Source organism: Cebus imitator, unplaced genomic scaffold, assembly GCF_001604975.1.
Source record: "Cebus imitator isolate Cc_AM_T3 unplaced genomic scaffold, Cebus_imitator-1.0 Scaffold65, whole genome shotgun sequence".
Taxonomy (NCBI): domain Eukaryota; kingdom Metazoa; phylum Chordata; class Mammalia; order Primates; family Cebidae; genus Cebus; species Cebus imitator.
The window spans coordinates 5590877-5605554 of NW_016107380.1; the positions used below are offsets into that span (position 1 = coordinate 5590877).

The window sequence follows — 14678 nt, forward strand, 5'->3', positions numbered from 1 at the left end:
TCTAAAGTTAACTTTTGGCAGAACACCTTCTTGTGTTCATTGAAAGTGAAAATATTAGCCTGTAATAAAAATATATGATGTGATTAATGTAAAACTTGAATTATGTAAAATAAAGGCCAGGGAAACTATTTCATGTATTTTCAGATACTTTCTCCATTCCTTTGTTTTATCTGTCCTCAAAAATTGCCAGAAAATAGCATAAGTCAAATGGTATTCTGTTTCTATTGAGCATACCAAATTGGAATACAATGTTCTATATTTTTCAGTAGCTCCCACTGCTTTTATATTAAATTAACAGAAAATGTAAGGGATTCAGAAGAAATCTTTGCAGGCACAGGGTTAAGACATAGCCCCCATGAGATGTTTCAGTGATTTGCTCAAGGCCACCGAGATCCCTGACATGGCTATGGGTTCCAAGTCAGGCTATTATTAAGGACTCTCAATGGTCTTCACACTGAGCCTGACACAGAACTCCTTTGTCTTCAGCGGCACACCTGGCTGCCGCCCCACCCTCCCTGCCACACCTGAGGAGTCAGGACTCTGGCTGGAGCTAGCCCAGGACAACCCCGGACAGGGGGAGGAGAATTCTAGATGCAGGTTGCACACTGATGTGTGATTTTTATTTGGAAAAACCTCAAAATAGTAAATGAAGAGTAGAGAAAGTAAAGTTTAAATAGATTAGAGATTCGTAATAGGAAGTGGATTGCAGCAGAGGCGACATAAAATTATCTGCGGAAGCCAAATGAAGCGTTTCGGAAAAGAGAGCATTTGTTACATTACATGTTCATTCATCAAATTCACTGAGCTCCCCCTGGGATCCAGACACGGTGCTGTACACCAGGGACACACAGATACATGCAGCAGCGCCTCCGCCTTCCAAAAGCTGGCAACCCTGCAGGAAAGACGGGGCTGCAAAGAGATGAGCACCCGGGGAGTCACGGTCCAAAGTGCAAAGGCGGAGCCTGGGAGGAAGGGATCACCTGTGTCAGCAGGGGTCAGGGACGGGCTTCTGGGTTGGGGTGCACGCGAGCAAAGGAGTGCAGCCTTTATCCACACAAGCAATCAGAACACCCCTCAAACATGGCATTGCTGACCACCGCGCCACGAGGCGACACCGGGGTCAGATAGTTGGCTGGCACTGTGCTGATACACAGGTGTGGTGTGTGTGTGTGTGTGTGTGTGTGTGTGTGTGTGTTGGTGCGCCAGGAAGACACGCACGCGCCTGGAGAGGACCAGGCGGGCGGGACGGGAGGCTCGGGGGACCCGCGGGGCCCTCGGGCCGCCTTCCGCCGCCGCCCAGGGTCGCCCGAGCCCCGCCTGTTTACCAGCGGCCCCGCCCGCCCTGGCCGGGCCGGGCAGGTCGGGGCGGGCGCGCTCTGAGTCACCGGAATCGAGGTGGGGCCGCCCGGAGCGGCGTCCTCGGGAGCCGCCTCCCTGCGGCCTGTTCCCTTTTGTGGCGGCGCCCGCGCTCGCGGGCCACTCTCCGCCGCCGCACGCCCCGCGCGCTCCTCCGCCCCGCTGCGCTCCGCTTGGCCCCGCTCGGCCCCGCGCCGCCCGTCACCATGATCCGCTGCGGCCTGGCCTGCGAGCGCTGCCGCTGGATCCTGCCCCTGCTCCTGCTCAGCGCCATCGCCTTCGACATCATCGCGCTGGCAGGCCGCGGCTGGCTGCAGTCGAGCGACCACATCCAGACGTCCTCGCTGTGGTGGAGATGTTTCCACGAGGGCGGCGGCAGCGGGTCCTACGAGGACGGCTGCGAGAGCCTCATGGAGTACGGTGAGTGCCCGCCCGCGGCCGCCGCCGCCGCCTCCAGGAAGCCCTCGGGGCTGCGCGGCCTGCCGAAGCCGTCGCGCGTGACGGGCCCTCACCGGGTCAGGGGAGCCTGTGCTTTTCAGAATGCCTGTGTAGGGCGAGCTCGGGTTCTTGCATCTGACTTGAACCAAATGCACCAGCAGTAGCTTTGGGTGGCCAACACCAAGCTCAGAAAAAGAAAAAAAAAAAGTGCCCTGGTTCAAACTGTGTAGTTTTTTCCCTGGGATTTGTCGGTTAAGTACGAAAGAGTATTTCAGCCTTTGCAGGTTTAGATGAGTACATATAATGAGCAAAGTTTCTTGGAGACCTGAAATTTCTTCCCATTTCTCTTCCTCCTGTTTCTTCTTATGATCAAAATATAAATATTGAAATAACGTGCCTTCCCGAATATCAATGGATTGGGTTAACTTGACATAGCTGAAAGAAAGTTTCCCATCTAAAAAAGCCTGAGTTTTAGCAGTTAACGATTTCAGTAGACACCTCAGTCTTTTTACCGGTCAGACTAGTTCTTGTTAGTTCTTGCTCTAGGGAGTGTCCTTTGGTTTAAGCATGGGATTGCTGTTTAGAAAACTTAATTATTTTAATCTGATTTGAAATCTGAACAGCAAACACATTCCCTGCACCCGCGAAGTGAAGCAGAGTTGACACATTTAACGTACCCGGCAGATGAAGTACTGCGTGCCATTTTCCCAGCATCGAGGAAGCGTCCCTGCTTAACTTGCTGAAAGTCTGGACTGGGGAGTGGCTCCAGTCCGAGAAGGCATTTTCTTTCACAGTGGGAAGCCCCCTCCCCTCGTCTAGGGGTGGAAGGGAATCACAGCTGGGAATCGCGGCTGGGTCTACTGTGATTAGCAATGTGTGTGTGGGTGGAGACGGGGGCCGTGTGAGTCTAATACAATCTTAGAGCCAAACGGGCTTTACCTACTGGGTTTAATAGCTTTAAACGGAGAAAGCAAGCTACCCTGCCTTTTTTCATTTCTTAGTATTACCATTCACTTGATTCTTTCTTTGAAGTGGCCCAGGGCTTCCAATCCAATCCTGTTTATTTGTGTTTCCGGGGGACCATATTAGCAGCTTGGTGCCCTTTCTTTTGTGTAATCCTTTGGAAGTTCTCATGATGAACTTCCCCACAAGAGGAAGCATGGTCCCCATTACCCAGGTAATAAAATGTAAACACTAAAGAAAATTCCAGCTTTCCTTGCCGTTTGTGTGTTTTCTTCTCTGAAAACTTGACAAAACACTGTGCCAGCCCAGTTTGTATCATTTTCAGTCTTTTAGGTTTTTAAAGGGAATTAATTTTTTTGAAATAATATACCTCTATCTTCTAGTTAAAATGCAGCTGAACTCAGTCTGTTGTAGGGGACCTAACAGGTCTGCGTGTGTGTCTTTAAACAGACTTTGATAATTATACCCTACTCCAAAGACTAATGCAGACCCAAAGTATACACATCCTCCACCTATGAAGTAAGGTTAGTGTGCCTTCGACGGGGGGATATTGGTAGAACCCGTGATCATTGACTGCTGGGACATGATTTGACCTGCAAGGCCCTGGCTGTGACCGCAGCCCTCTTGTGAAACATGCAAAATGCCGTTTTTATTTTTCTTGAATTGCAGGATGAGCTCACCTTGTCAGGGTGTGGCTGTTCCACCTTAGACTGATACAGTGCCAGTAAGCAGGGTTTTTTTTTTTTTTTTCTTAGTTTGCTTGAATTTTTAATAAGAAGTCTAAAATGTTAATTTTTTTCGTTGTAAACACTAACCAGTGTATAGTTTTTCAATTTGACATAGAATTTGGTCCTTGGAAAAGCTTGATTTTCTAGGTGGATCTTGAAAAATCTGTTTATAATGCAGCATGACTGATTTTCAGAAATGGTAGTAGCTTTTACAACTCAAATTAGTTATCCCTGCTACCTTTGCAAAGGTAATTGAGTGAAGTGGTGCATTACACATGGCTCCTGCTCAAGATCTAGAATCAAATCATGACTCTGGGGTCCGCTGTTGTGAGGTGACTGCGGAAGAAGAGAACAGATAGGGAGCCACCAGGAGAGAGCCGCCTTTGGCCGCTGTGGTCAAAGATGAGTTTACGTGCTTGTTAGACTTCTGCCTCACTGCCTGCGTGCACCTTGGCTAGTTTTGCCCCACAATTGTAGAAGTTGCGTATACCGACACTGTAAGGCGATTATCTAGGCATCTATGAACTCGAGATTTTCAGGTAGCCTCAGTAAGGCATTACTGAAAACCATATATTTACATGAGCTTGTACTTTATCTAAAATGAAGTAAGCAGTTTACACATACTCCCACATACGCACCAGCACGAGTATCTTGTGCAGCAAAGAATAAGGTTGATGGCGCTGATTAAAATGAGATCTCCGCATAGAGAATTGAGTGTGTACCTCCATTTTGATAACTTGTTGCTGTGTACTAGGCAATAAATATTTTGATTTACCATTGTAACGATTAAGAAAGTAGACTTTTTTATTACAAAGTGTTTCAACACCTCTTATTAGTTGATATTCATAACAATATGTTCATTTTGGTAGTGAAGACACAGGTTATTCCTGGCAAGTATTAACAATAATCCTAATGAATATGGGTGTTATATAAAGATAAATAGTTCCTTAGAACTATATAAAAAGGATATGATATATTTTACTGTTACTGACACTTTAAGAATTTCAGATGACCAAGTCACCTCATTTTTCCTTGTAAATGAGCCAAATTATTCGCTGAATATTGTCTTTGGCATGATAGTACCAGCCCAAATTAACACCCAGCGTAAAATGTGCTTGTTCGAATTTTTTAAAAATCGTGGTTTATATTTGTCAAAACAGGAAAAGAAAATCTGTAGATTAATGATTGAAATCGTCATTCAAATTTCACCTATAAATAAAATGTGAAATTTAAATGCCTGTTCACTCATACTAGTTCTGCACCGCTGGCACCTTCTTTCCAGTTTTTAAGAAATAATACATCAGGAGGACATTTTCAGCCCCAACTGTGTAGATTTCAAACAGCGGGCAAGCTCCAGCTTGTTCAAGCGAAGAATAATGGAGGCAAGTTTATGCGCCAGAGTGAAACAGGGAGTCCGTGAGGATTTGCATCGAATCCAAACTGGGAAGCGCAGAGCCACTGTTTTTGTTGCTGTTGTTTTAACCAAAGAGACCCTTTGCATTCTGCAGAATGCATCAATTTTTTTTTTTTTTTAAACATGAAATCACCATTGGACAAGTCAAAGAATCAGTATTATATGAAATAGTTTGAGGTCAGTTTTCCCTGTGGCTCTCAAATGTACAAGAAATAAGAAAAGTAAGTACAAGTCAATAGTTTACATTAGGCAAAATTCCTCTTAAAGCTGGGGTCCCCAACCCTGAGGCCATAGACTGTTACTCCCACTGATTCTACATTATGGTGAGTTCTGTAATTATTTCCTTATATATTACACAGTGTAATAACACTAGCAATAAAGTATGTAATAAAGGTAATGCACTTGAATCACCCCCAAACCACCCCCCAACCCGTCTGTGGAAAAACTTTCTTCCATGAAACTGGTCCCTGGTGCCAAAAAGGTTGGGGACTGCTGACTGAAAAGACTTAAATTTATGATTATGGTTTTTTATTCGTTGGGGAGTGGGATAGAGAAAGGTATTAAACTCTTCCTGGCTGGGCGCAGTGGTTCACACCTGTAATCCCAGCACTTTGGGAGGCCAAGGAGGACAGATCACTTGAGGTCAGGTGTTCGAAACCAGCCTGGCCAACATGGTGAAACCCCATCTCTACTAAAAATACAAAAAAATTAGCGGGGCATGGTGGTGGGCACCTGCAATCCCAGCTACTTGGGAGGCTGAGGCAGGAGAATTGCTTGAACCCAGGAGGCAGAGTTTGCAGTGAGCCAAGATCGCGCCAGTGTACTCCAGCCTGGGTGACAGAGTGAGACTCTGTCTCCAAAAAAATAAAATAAAATAAAAACTGTTCCTAATTTATGAAATTAGGCATTAACAGACAGATTACTCTTTGCATGAGCATGTATGCATTCAAGTCCTTACACAGCAAAAAAAAAAAAAAAAAAAGTTGGCCACTTTATTAATAATTTTTAAAAGTATGTATGATTTATAAACTTTAGACATTTCGGACCCAGTAATCTAGTCCAGCCACTCATTCCTCATGTGCCTCACTCAGCAGTAGCCACCCCAGAGAACCTCAGTTCCCTCTCAGTGTCCCTTAACTTGTGTTTGTCCTGTAAAGGGGCACAGACTCCTGGGATGTTATAATTAAAAGGGAATTAAAGTACACTGGAGGCTAGCTTTGGCCAAAGCCCGCACCCATCCACAGCACCCACGACTAAGTTCCGTCCCTTATTCAGCAACTGAGTTCTATTCCCTGGATAATACAGTTTGTTTCCAAGTACTTCTCTTAAACTGACAAAGCAGTGTAATTCCTACTTTCCAGCCTTCTTTCATTGACAGATGTTCAAATATTTGAGGGTAGATCCCAAATTCGCTAGTAGTTATCTTGTCTTTAGATTGTTTGCTGTTTTCATCCCTTCCTGTATAGAACGGCTTCTCCCCTTGTTGATCAGATAAATCCTCTAAAAGAAGGTTACTAAGGCGTAAAGTAACAGAGCCATGGAGTAATCAGTTTCAGGAGACCACGCAGAGTATGTAAAGAATTTCACACCAGCTGTGGAATGCTCTCCCATGTATTCTCCCTGTCATCTCTCTGTTGAGCCATTTAACTGCCTTCCTGAACTTCTGCAGAATGGTGTCTTTTTATGTAAATTTTTGGGGTCCTGCTCTGAGTTGTCCTCTAGATTTTTGTGGCTCAAATTGTTGCAAACAAGTCACAGCAGAATTATGTGGGTGTTTGTTGGACATTCAGTGTCTGCTGCCGGCCTACTAAATTGGAATCTGCATTTTAACTACTTCCCAGAGGAGGCAAGGATTTTTTTTTTTTTTTTGAGACGGAGTTTCACTCTTGTTACCCAGGCTGGAGTGCAATGGCGCAATCTCAGCTCACCGCAACCTCCGCCTCCTGGGTTCAGGCAATTCTCCTGCCTCAGCCTCCTGAGTAGCTGGGATTACAGGCATGCACCACCATGCCCAGCTAATTTTTTGTATTTTTAGTAGAGACGGGGTTTCACCATGTTGACCAGGATGGTCTCGATCTCTTGACCTCGTGATCCACCCGCCTCGGCCTCCCAAAGTGCTGGGATTACAGACTTGAGCCACCGCGCCTGGCCGGATTTTTAAGTTTCAAAAGCACGGACCAAATCACTGTGGATTACCTCCTCATTGAATATGCAAAACTATATTTTTGAATATATCATTCTCCCATGGTTACATTTAGTTGTAGGTAGGATCTTTTTTTATTTTTTGAACTGTGGTTTTATCCAGTCTTCAGTTTTGTCTGTGTTTGGCTTCAAGAGACTTATAGAAACAATATGAAGAAATCAGACAAAATCTTGGATGATACAGAATCTTTGGTATTATTGACAGATGTCCTGTATTCTGGAAGGGGACTGGACTCTGGTTGGGTGCCACACTGGTGTCACAGGGCATAGAGTAAGATGGCAGGCCATGTTTCGTTAAAAGGAGGACTACCTTTGGGGGAGAAAGTAGTGATAGTCTCCGAAGTCTTACCAACAATTTAAAAAATATTAACAATGTTCTTCTTGCCTTAAAAGTTTATTTTCTTTTCTCAAGCTTCAGTTTATCATTTCTAGCTTGACCTCTTTTTTGAGACAGTCTCCCTCTGTGGCCCAGGCTGGAGTGCAGTGGCGCGATCTCAACTCACCTCAACCTCTGCCTCCCAGGTTCAAGCAATTCTCATGCCTCAGCCTTCTGAGTAGCTGGGACTACAGCTGTGTGCCACCACACCTAGTTAATTTTTGTATTTTCAGTAGAGATAGGGTTTCACCAAGTTGGCCAGGCTGGTCTTGAACTCCCGACCTCACGTGATTCACCTGTCTTGGCCTCCTGAAGTGCTGGGCTTACAGGCGCGAGCCACCGTGGCTGGCCTATTTCTAGCTTGACATTTAAGGTATTTATTTTTTTCTGTTTTTTTTTTTTTTTTTTTTTTTTTTTTTTTCTGGTTGATCTTACTGGCCTTTTCCTAGCTGTATTTGCCTTGCAGCATTTTGGGCTTTTTTTGTATGTAATTTCTGGAAAAAAACATAGCATGTTTTCTCATACAAAAAACTTAAAAACACTTCCTAGAAGTTTTGTTAATGACCATTAAATGGTTTCTGTGTTCTTGATTTAATGTTGAATCTTTGCAAGGGCTAGCAAGCTTTAATAAGCTACTGTTTATCTAATGAATATCACTTAAAATTGGATTTATAATGCTGCTGGTTTCTTTGATTACATGAACTTTTCCAAGTGGTACTTAGAAAATAAAGTTAGGACATATAATATATTACATATATAAAACACCAAATTGATCTTTCCTTAAGAAAATAAAACAAACACAAACATTCCTACATGGAAACACAGCATCTGTTTACCTGGAGTACTGAATGCTTTTGTGGTCTCAGTCCAGAGGATGACAGTTGAAAATGAGAATCCTTTCTACTCTCTCCCATACACTTACACACACACACTTACACACACACACACAAATTTGGTATATAAAATAGTAATGAAAGACTAACTTGTGTTCATATTAAAGATGGATAGTCTGCCTTTGAAAAACTGAGGACTGTCTATTGAATCATGAAAGATGTAGCTTTAGGACAATTTCTAAAAATTGATGTTTTCCAGCGGGGTCTAAATAGGGTATAATTTAGACCATGATATAATATAAAAATATAAACAGCTCCCAAAGGATTTGGTCAGTTTGTAGATATTAGGCTTGTTCTGGGTAGCTAAGTGAGACCACAGCTACCTAGGGCATAAAGTTATTAACTTTTCCAAATGTATATCATGGAGAATACTCATGTCCTAAGTCTTCACATCTGATACTCCCCTTCTCAGACAAAACAGTGGGCTGGGAGGACCCTGCTCAGACCTGGTGTGGTCTAAACCGTCATTGACATGAGAAGGCAGATTGCTTTACTTGAAGATATCTGTTATTCATTAGTCAAGATCTTTAGGAACTGTGCCAAGATTCCTGTCTTAAATGATAGTTAAGTGATTCAATGTGGGTGTTTCCGTGATGCAAGGAGCAGGTTTTACATGTTCTAATTCCAAGGCAGTCTTTCTCAAGACAAAATGTTTAATTTTCCATTTTGATTTTCTCTAGACTCAGCACTTTAAATAAGCAAGACATTCACTGAATTGTTTTAACATAGCATGGGAAAAGATCTTAAAATATTCCTGTATTTATGTTCACCTGTTGGCTTTAGGTTAGGTGAATTCGCTTACCATTTCTTTGGTTTAATTCCTTCCAAGCACTTGAAACTAAGCATAAATTATACTTCAGCTATAAAGTTAGATGAAATATAATAGTAATAATTTTTTATGTTAATTTTCCTCAAATAAATAAGTAAAATTATTAATATTACTCCTTATAGAAATATTATATATAATTTATTTAGCTAGACTTTTCAAACCTTTATCTGTGATTATAAAAGTTTAGTTATTGAAACAGGTTCCTTGTTAGGAAGTTTTGCCTGTTTTTATTGAAAACTCACATTCTGCTATACAATTTTTTAATTATGTTTGCATTCTTTTACATGCATATATAGATATATTTCATTACAAAGTTTCAAACTTGTGAACTCAACATAAAAATTTTTTGCTTATTTAACTATTGGATTTAATTGAACTTAATGATAAGCAGTAGCCATTTAAAAAAGTCTAAAGAATGAGATTGTAATTGACAGTGGGTCACATGCGTAAAGCTGTACACTCCTTTTTGGTAGTGCTGCATCTGTTTTAATAAGGACTTTAATCATCTAAGTTGTCCTCAAACTTTATGGATATAAGAAACATGACTAAAATGCAGATTCTTGGGTGCTGCCTGCCAGCTCTGATTCAGTAGGTCTGGAGGGAGGCACAGGAATCAGTATCTTTTTTTTTTTTTTTTGAGACAGAGTCTTGCTCTGTCGCCAGGCACCAGACTGGAGGGCAGTGGCACGATCTCGGTTCACTGCAACCTCCGCCTTCTGGGTTCAAGCAATTCTCCTGCCTCAGCCTCCCTAGTAGCTGGGACTACAGGCGTGCGCCACCACGCCCAGCTAATTTTGTATTTTAGTAGAGACGGGGTTTCACCATGTTGGCCAGGATGGTCTTGATCTCTTGACCTCGTGATCCATCTGCCTCGGCCTCCAAAAGTGCTGGGATTACAGGTGTGAGCCACCAGGACTGGTAGGAATCAGTATCTTTTTAAGAAGCACCACTGCCTGTTTTGCCTCTGTGGTCTGTGGGCTATACTTTGAGAGGTCTGATTAATTAATGTTCTTTCCAAAACACGGTCTCTGTTCTCTTAAAAGTTATCTTACTTGAAGAACAAGGCAAAAGTGAGAAAAGAGACTTATTGAGTTTCACATTTTGGCTTTCTTTTTCCTTTCTATTTTAAAATAAATGTTCCCATTTTAACCTTATCTCTAAAATCGCTCAGTGGTCTGACAGGAAGAGCTAGAAGATTTGGAGGAAAGTAATAAAAATTGTCCATATAAAACAAGGCCCAATCAGGTACAGTCTCACCACTGTCCTGACCTAATCCGTGTGAAAACAGTGTTCCTGGGACAGAGAAGTGTTTCATCTCCTTAATAATCTATTGAGCCCCAGTCATTCATGAATCTAGAGGAAGACCTGGAAGGTGCATGGGAGTTGGAGAAGGGCACGTGGAGCCTTAGTTCAGGTCTGTCTCTAACAGACGAAGAGAGAAAAATGCATCAGATGGCGGAGGAACCATCTTTATGGGATGGTGCAGAACCTTGTGAATGCAGAAGAAAATAAAAACACGAGGTATTGGAGAAAAGTCACAGGGACACAGGAGGAACGTTTTGAGTTGCGAAGGCCAGGGAGTTAGTAACTGATAGCGGTGTGCTTCCTTCCTCACCGTCATCTTGGGACAGGCATTTTTAGCCTTGGAAAACAGATGCAGAGGCCGGAGTATGGCCAGCAGGGGCAGAGGCAGAGGCAGGGGACAAATGAGGCCCCGCCGCTCCAACGCCCTTGCTCTTTCTGCCAGCTCACATCTTTGCCTCACCTTGACCAGTCAAACGACCTAGAATTAAATGAGGACAAATCCTGTCAGCTGTGCTGTGTTACAGAGTAAGGGTAACGCCAAGGCGGAGGGTATGTGACTCATGACTCTCCTTTTCACATGCAGTGAAGGCTAATAGGTTAAGTGTGCATGACCTTCCACGAGCAAAAGAATGGATAAAGTGGCATATCCATACCATGGAATATTAACCAGTCGTAAAAAAGAATGAAGTGTTGATTGATGCGATAACATGACGAACCGCATCATACTATACTCAGTGAAAGAAGCCAGTCACAAAAGGACACATAGTATATGATATTCTATTGATGTGAAAGGTCCAAAATCGGCAAATGTATAGAGACGGAAAGTCGATTTGTGGTTGCCAGAAGCTGGAGGAAGAGGGGAGGGAGGGTGGCTGCTAACGGCCCGGGGTTTCTTTCTGGGGTGATGAAAATGTTCTGGATTGTTAGCGGAGATGGTTGCACAACGCTGTAAATATAGTAAAAACCACTGAATTATACACTTTAAAAGGGCAAACTTTATAGCATGTAAATTATATCTTTTAAAAAGTTATGTTTTGGATTCAAATAGGCTGAACTCAAATTCTGTCTAAACCATTTACCTGCTGTGTGGCTACGGGCAGGTTCTTTGAACTCTAGGTATATCCATTTCTAAAATAGGAACAATAGCAGTGTGTACCTTAGGAAGTTATTGTGGGATTTATACTACCCAGGTAATGGTACACTAAAATCTTCACCATCATGCAATTCATCCACGTAACCAAAAACCACTTGTACCCCAAAAACTACTAAAATTAAAAAATATATAAAAATAAAAACCAAATAGCCAGGCATGGTGGTGCACACCTGTAATCCCAGCTACTCAGGAGGCTGAGGCAGGAGAGTCGCTTGAACCCGGGAGGTAGAGGTTGCAGTGAGCCGAGATCCCACCACTGCACTCCAGCCTGGGTGACAGAGTGAGACTCCGTCTTAAAAATAAATAAATAAATAATAAAATGGGAAAGAAAAAAGTTGTTGTGAGGATTCCGTGAGCTAATGCATGTTCTGAATGTTACGAGGTATTACCGCTAGAGGAAAGGTTGTGTGTGAAGAGGTTTTAACCCTCAGTGCGGGTTGAACAATAGGCATTGTTGACTAGAACCATTCGTGTGGAGAGCATGGAGCTCTGTATTTCCTCAGTGCAGAATAGAATGGCCCACGGCTGGAGGTGCGCCTGAGGTCTTCAAACCTAGAACTTGATATCCATCACATCCTGATTTTTTTTTTTTAGGGGAAAGATAGATAAATAAGATCTCTTGTGTAACACATTTTGAATACCTAGGAAATTAAAATTTAGTCAGAAATTTAGAAAAGTAGTTTGCTTCCAAGCTGGTTACACAGTCAGAGCTACTTCCACACTCAAACCGTTTTATTTAACACCTCTGCCTAGACATCAATATATTTTTTCAATGATTATTTTTGCATGGAACCAAACATTAGTATGAAACAAAGATCCCTTAAAGGTATTTAAAACATTTCCTAAAGAGTGTATAATTTGGATTGTTCAGTATCAAAAATGTTGTTTATTAGGATCATGTTGTTAGAACCTGGGTGAACCTTATAAAGACACCCGTTAGGTGGCAAACTTACTACATGAAAAACAGCTTAATGAAGTTTGACTTTCGTTTCAGAGATGTAAACTTTTGCCAAAAACTAGAGGAGGGGAGAAGGCATTTCTGAGTCTCAGTATATTAATCTCTTACACATTAATTGCCTGTTCTTCTCCTGAAATATGGAGAGGCTTAAGTATTGTCAAAAGAAAAACTGTCCTTCCATCCGAACATAACTAGTAGGGGAAAAAAGCCCAAAACCCTATTAATACTGTCATAAGTAATTTCTAAACTTGGGATGTCTGTCTTGTTAATTGCTGTTTCTTTCACTTCTTGCAGCGTGGGGTAGAGCAGCAGCTGCCATGCTCTTCTGCGGCTTCATCATCCTGGTGATCTGTTTCATCCTCTCCTTCTTCGCCCTCTGTGGACCCCAGATGCTTGTCTTCCTAAGAGTGATTGGAGGTCTCCTTGCCTTGGCTGGTAAGACTATGTGTCAGCAAGTCTTCATTTATGTCTTCAGTGGGCATCAACTTAGTAATGGTCGATTCCACAAAGAAGACCCATGACAATTACAGTTTCTAACCTGTTTTCAGAAAATGTATCACCAAGGGCAGAAGTGACAGAGGAAAGATGTGTTTTAAGATCTGGGTCCCTTTCCTCCTGTGCCTCAGGCAGTGTTCTGTACTCCCTACCCAAGTGACCAGGGTGTCACTCCGCATGCCCGTATCTCTCTTAGGGGGCCCTATCCACTGACTCCTCTACCCAAGAAACTAGGCTGTGTCAGCTCTGGAAAAGCGGTGATCTCCATAGGGGTCCCCAGCCCTGGCCTGCTGTGAGCCCCCTGCCAAGGGAACCTGAATGCTCCTGAACCATTTCCCTTGTGGAAAGAGTCTTGTGATCTTATGATGTAGGTCCTGAAATGGTGTTCTGCTGTGAGATAGAAGACCCTGGGAGGGGCCAGAACTGGAATCTGTAGCATGGGGTCTGTGCGAGGAGACAGAGGTCCAGGCACAGGTGATGTGAAGAAATTTAGTTATTCAGGTGTGCAGGGCCAGGGTGAACACTTACTGATGGAGCATGAACTAGGATTTTAGGAGATGAATTATTGGAAATTTTAGTCAGGTGCCTGGCACTAGGGAAATCTGTCAGAGGGGAAGAACCCTAACCACAGAGCTAGATTCAGAAGTAAAACTGGACATTCTGAGGAGGGAAAAAGAGAAGGTGCTGAGAGCAGCAAAGCAAGGCCACAGGTCATTTCTTAACACACCAGTTTAGGCTTACCGGACCAAAACAGAAAATCAAGCTACAGACCTGAGGCACAAATACAAAGTGAGCAGACGGTCTTGGAAACAGGTCAGAAGCCTTATGACTAGAAGGGGTCTGTATGAACACACACGAGCCAGGAGGAAGGCCACTTTGTGCTGGTTCCCTGACCTTACCAGAGTTAAGCTGGCAGAGCTGTAGGCAACACAGATGAGTGGGAAGCCAGGAGAGTGCCTCAGAGTCGGCTGGGACAGGTACAGCCTGACCGTCTTCGTGAAACATTTGGCAGTTTCTCTGGATTAAAAATAAACTTTACTTCCTGATCCTCATATTTTCAAAGTTTGCATTTTGAATAATATTTCAAAATCAGAAATGACTTGGAGTCACAAAAGATGTAAAGAACCTGGTTGATGCCCACCTTCATTTCTACTTTGTTATTTTTGTAGTTCAAATTTATGAGACCCTAGCAAAGAAACACATTTGATGTATCTTCCTTTCACATGTCTTAGAAAACTCCTGTAAACGCCAGTTTAAATTACCATTAGAAATAACACACTAAGACTGGGCGTGGTGGCTCATTCCTATAATCAGAGAACTTTGGGAAGCTGAGGCAGGCAGATCACTTGAGGTCAGGAGTTCGAGACCAGTCTGGCCAACATGGTGAAAGGCTGTTTCTCCTAAAAATACAAAAATTAGCTGGGCTTGGTGTGCACACCTGTAATCCCAGCTACGTGAGAGGCTGAGGCAGGACAGTCAATTGAACCTGGGAGATGGAGGTTGCAGTGAGCCAAGATTGCCTTGTTGTACTCCAGTCTGGGTGACAGAGCAAGATTCCACCTCAAACA

The 14678-nt window shown here is 43.1% G+C and overlaps 1 protein-coding gene across 1 annotated transcript in view; it reads left to right on the plus strand.

Annotated features, from left to right (window-relative positions):
* Positions 1-1379: 1379 nt before the first annotated feature.
* LOC108305701 (p53 apoptosis effector related to PMP22) overlaps positions 1380-14678 on the plus strand; it is a 17269-nt gene continuing 3970 nt past the window's right edge. The window contains exons 1-2 of the mRNA XM_017530441.1: positions 1380-1776; positions 12910-13050. Of these exons, the coding sequence (XP_017385930.1) occupies positions 1563-1776; positions 12910-13050 (355 nt within the window). The 5' untranslated portion in view covers positions 1380-1562. The remainder of the gene's footprint in view (positions 1777-12909; positions 13051-14678) is intronic.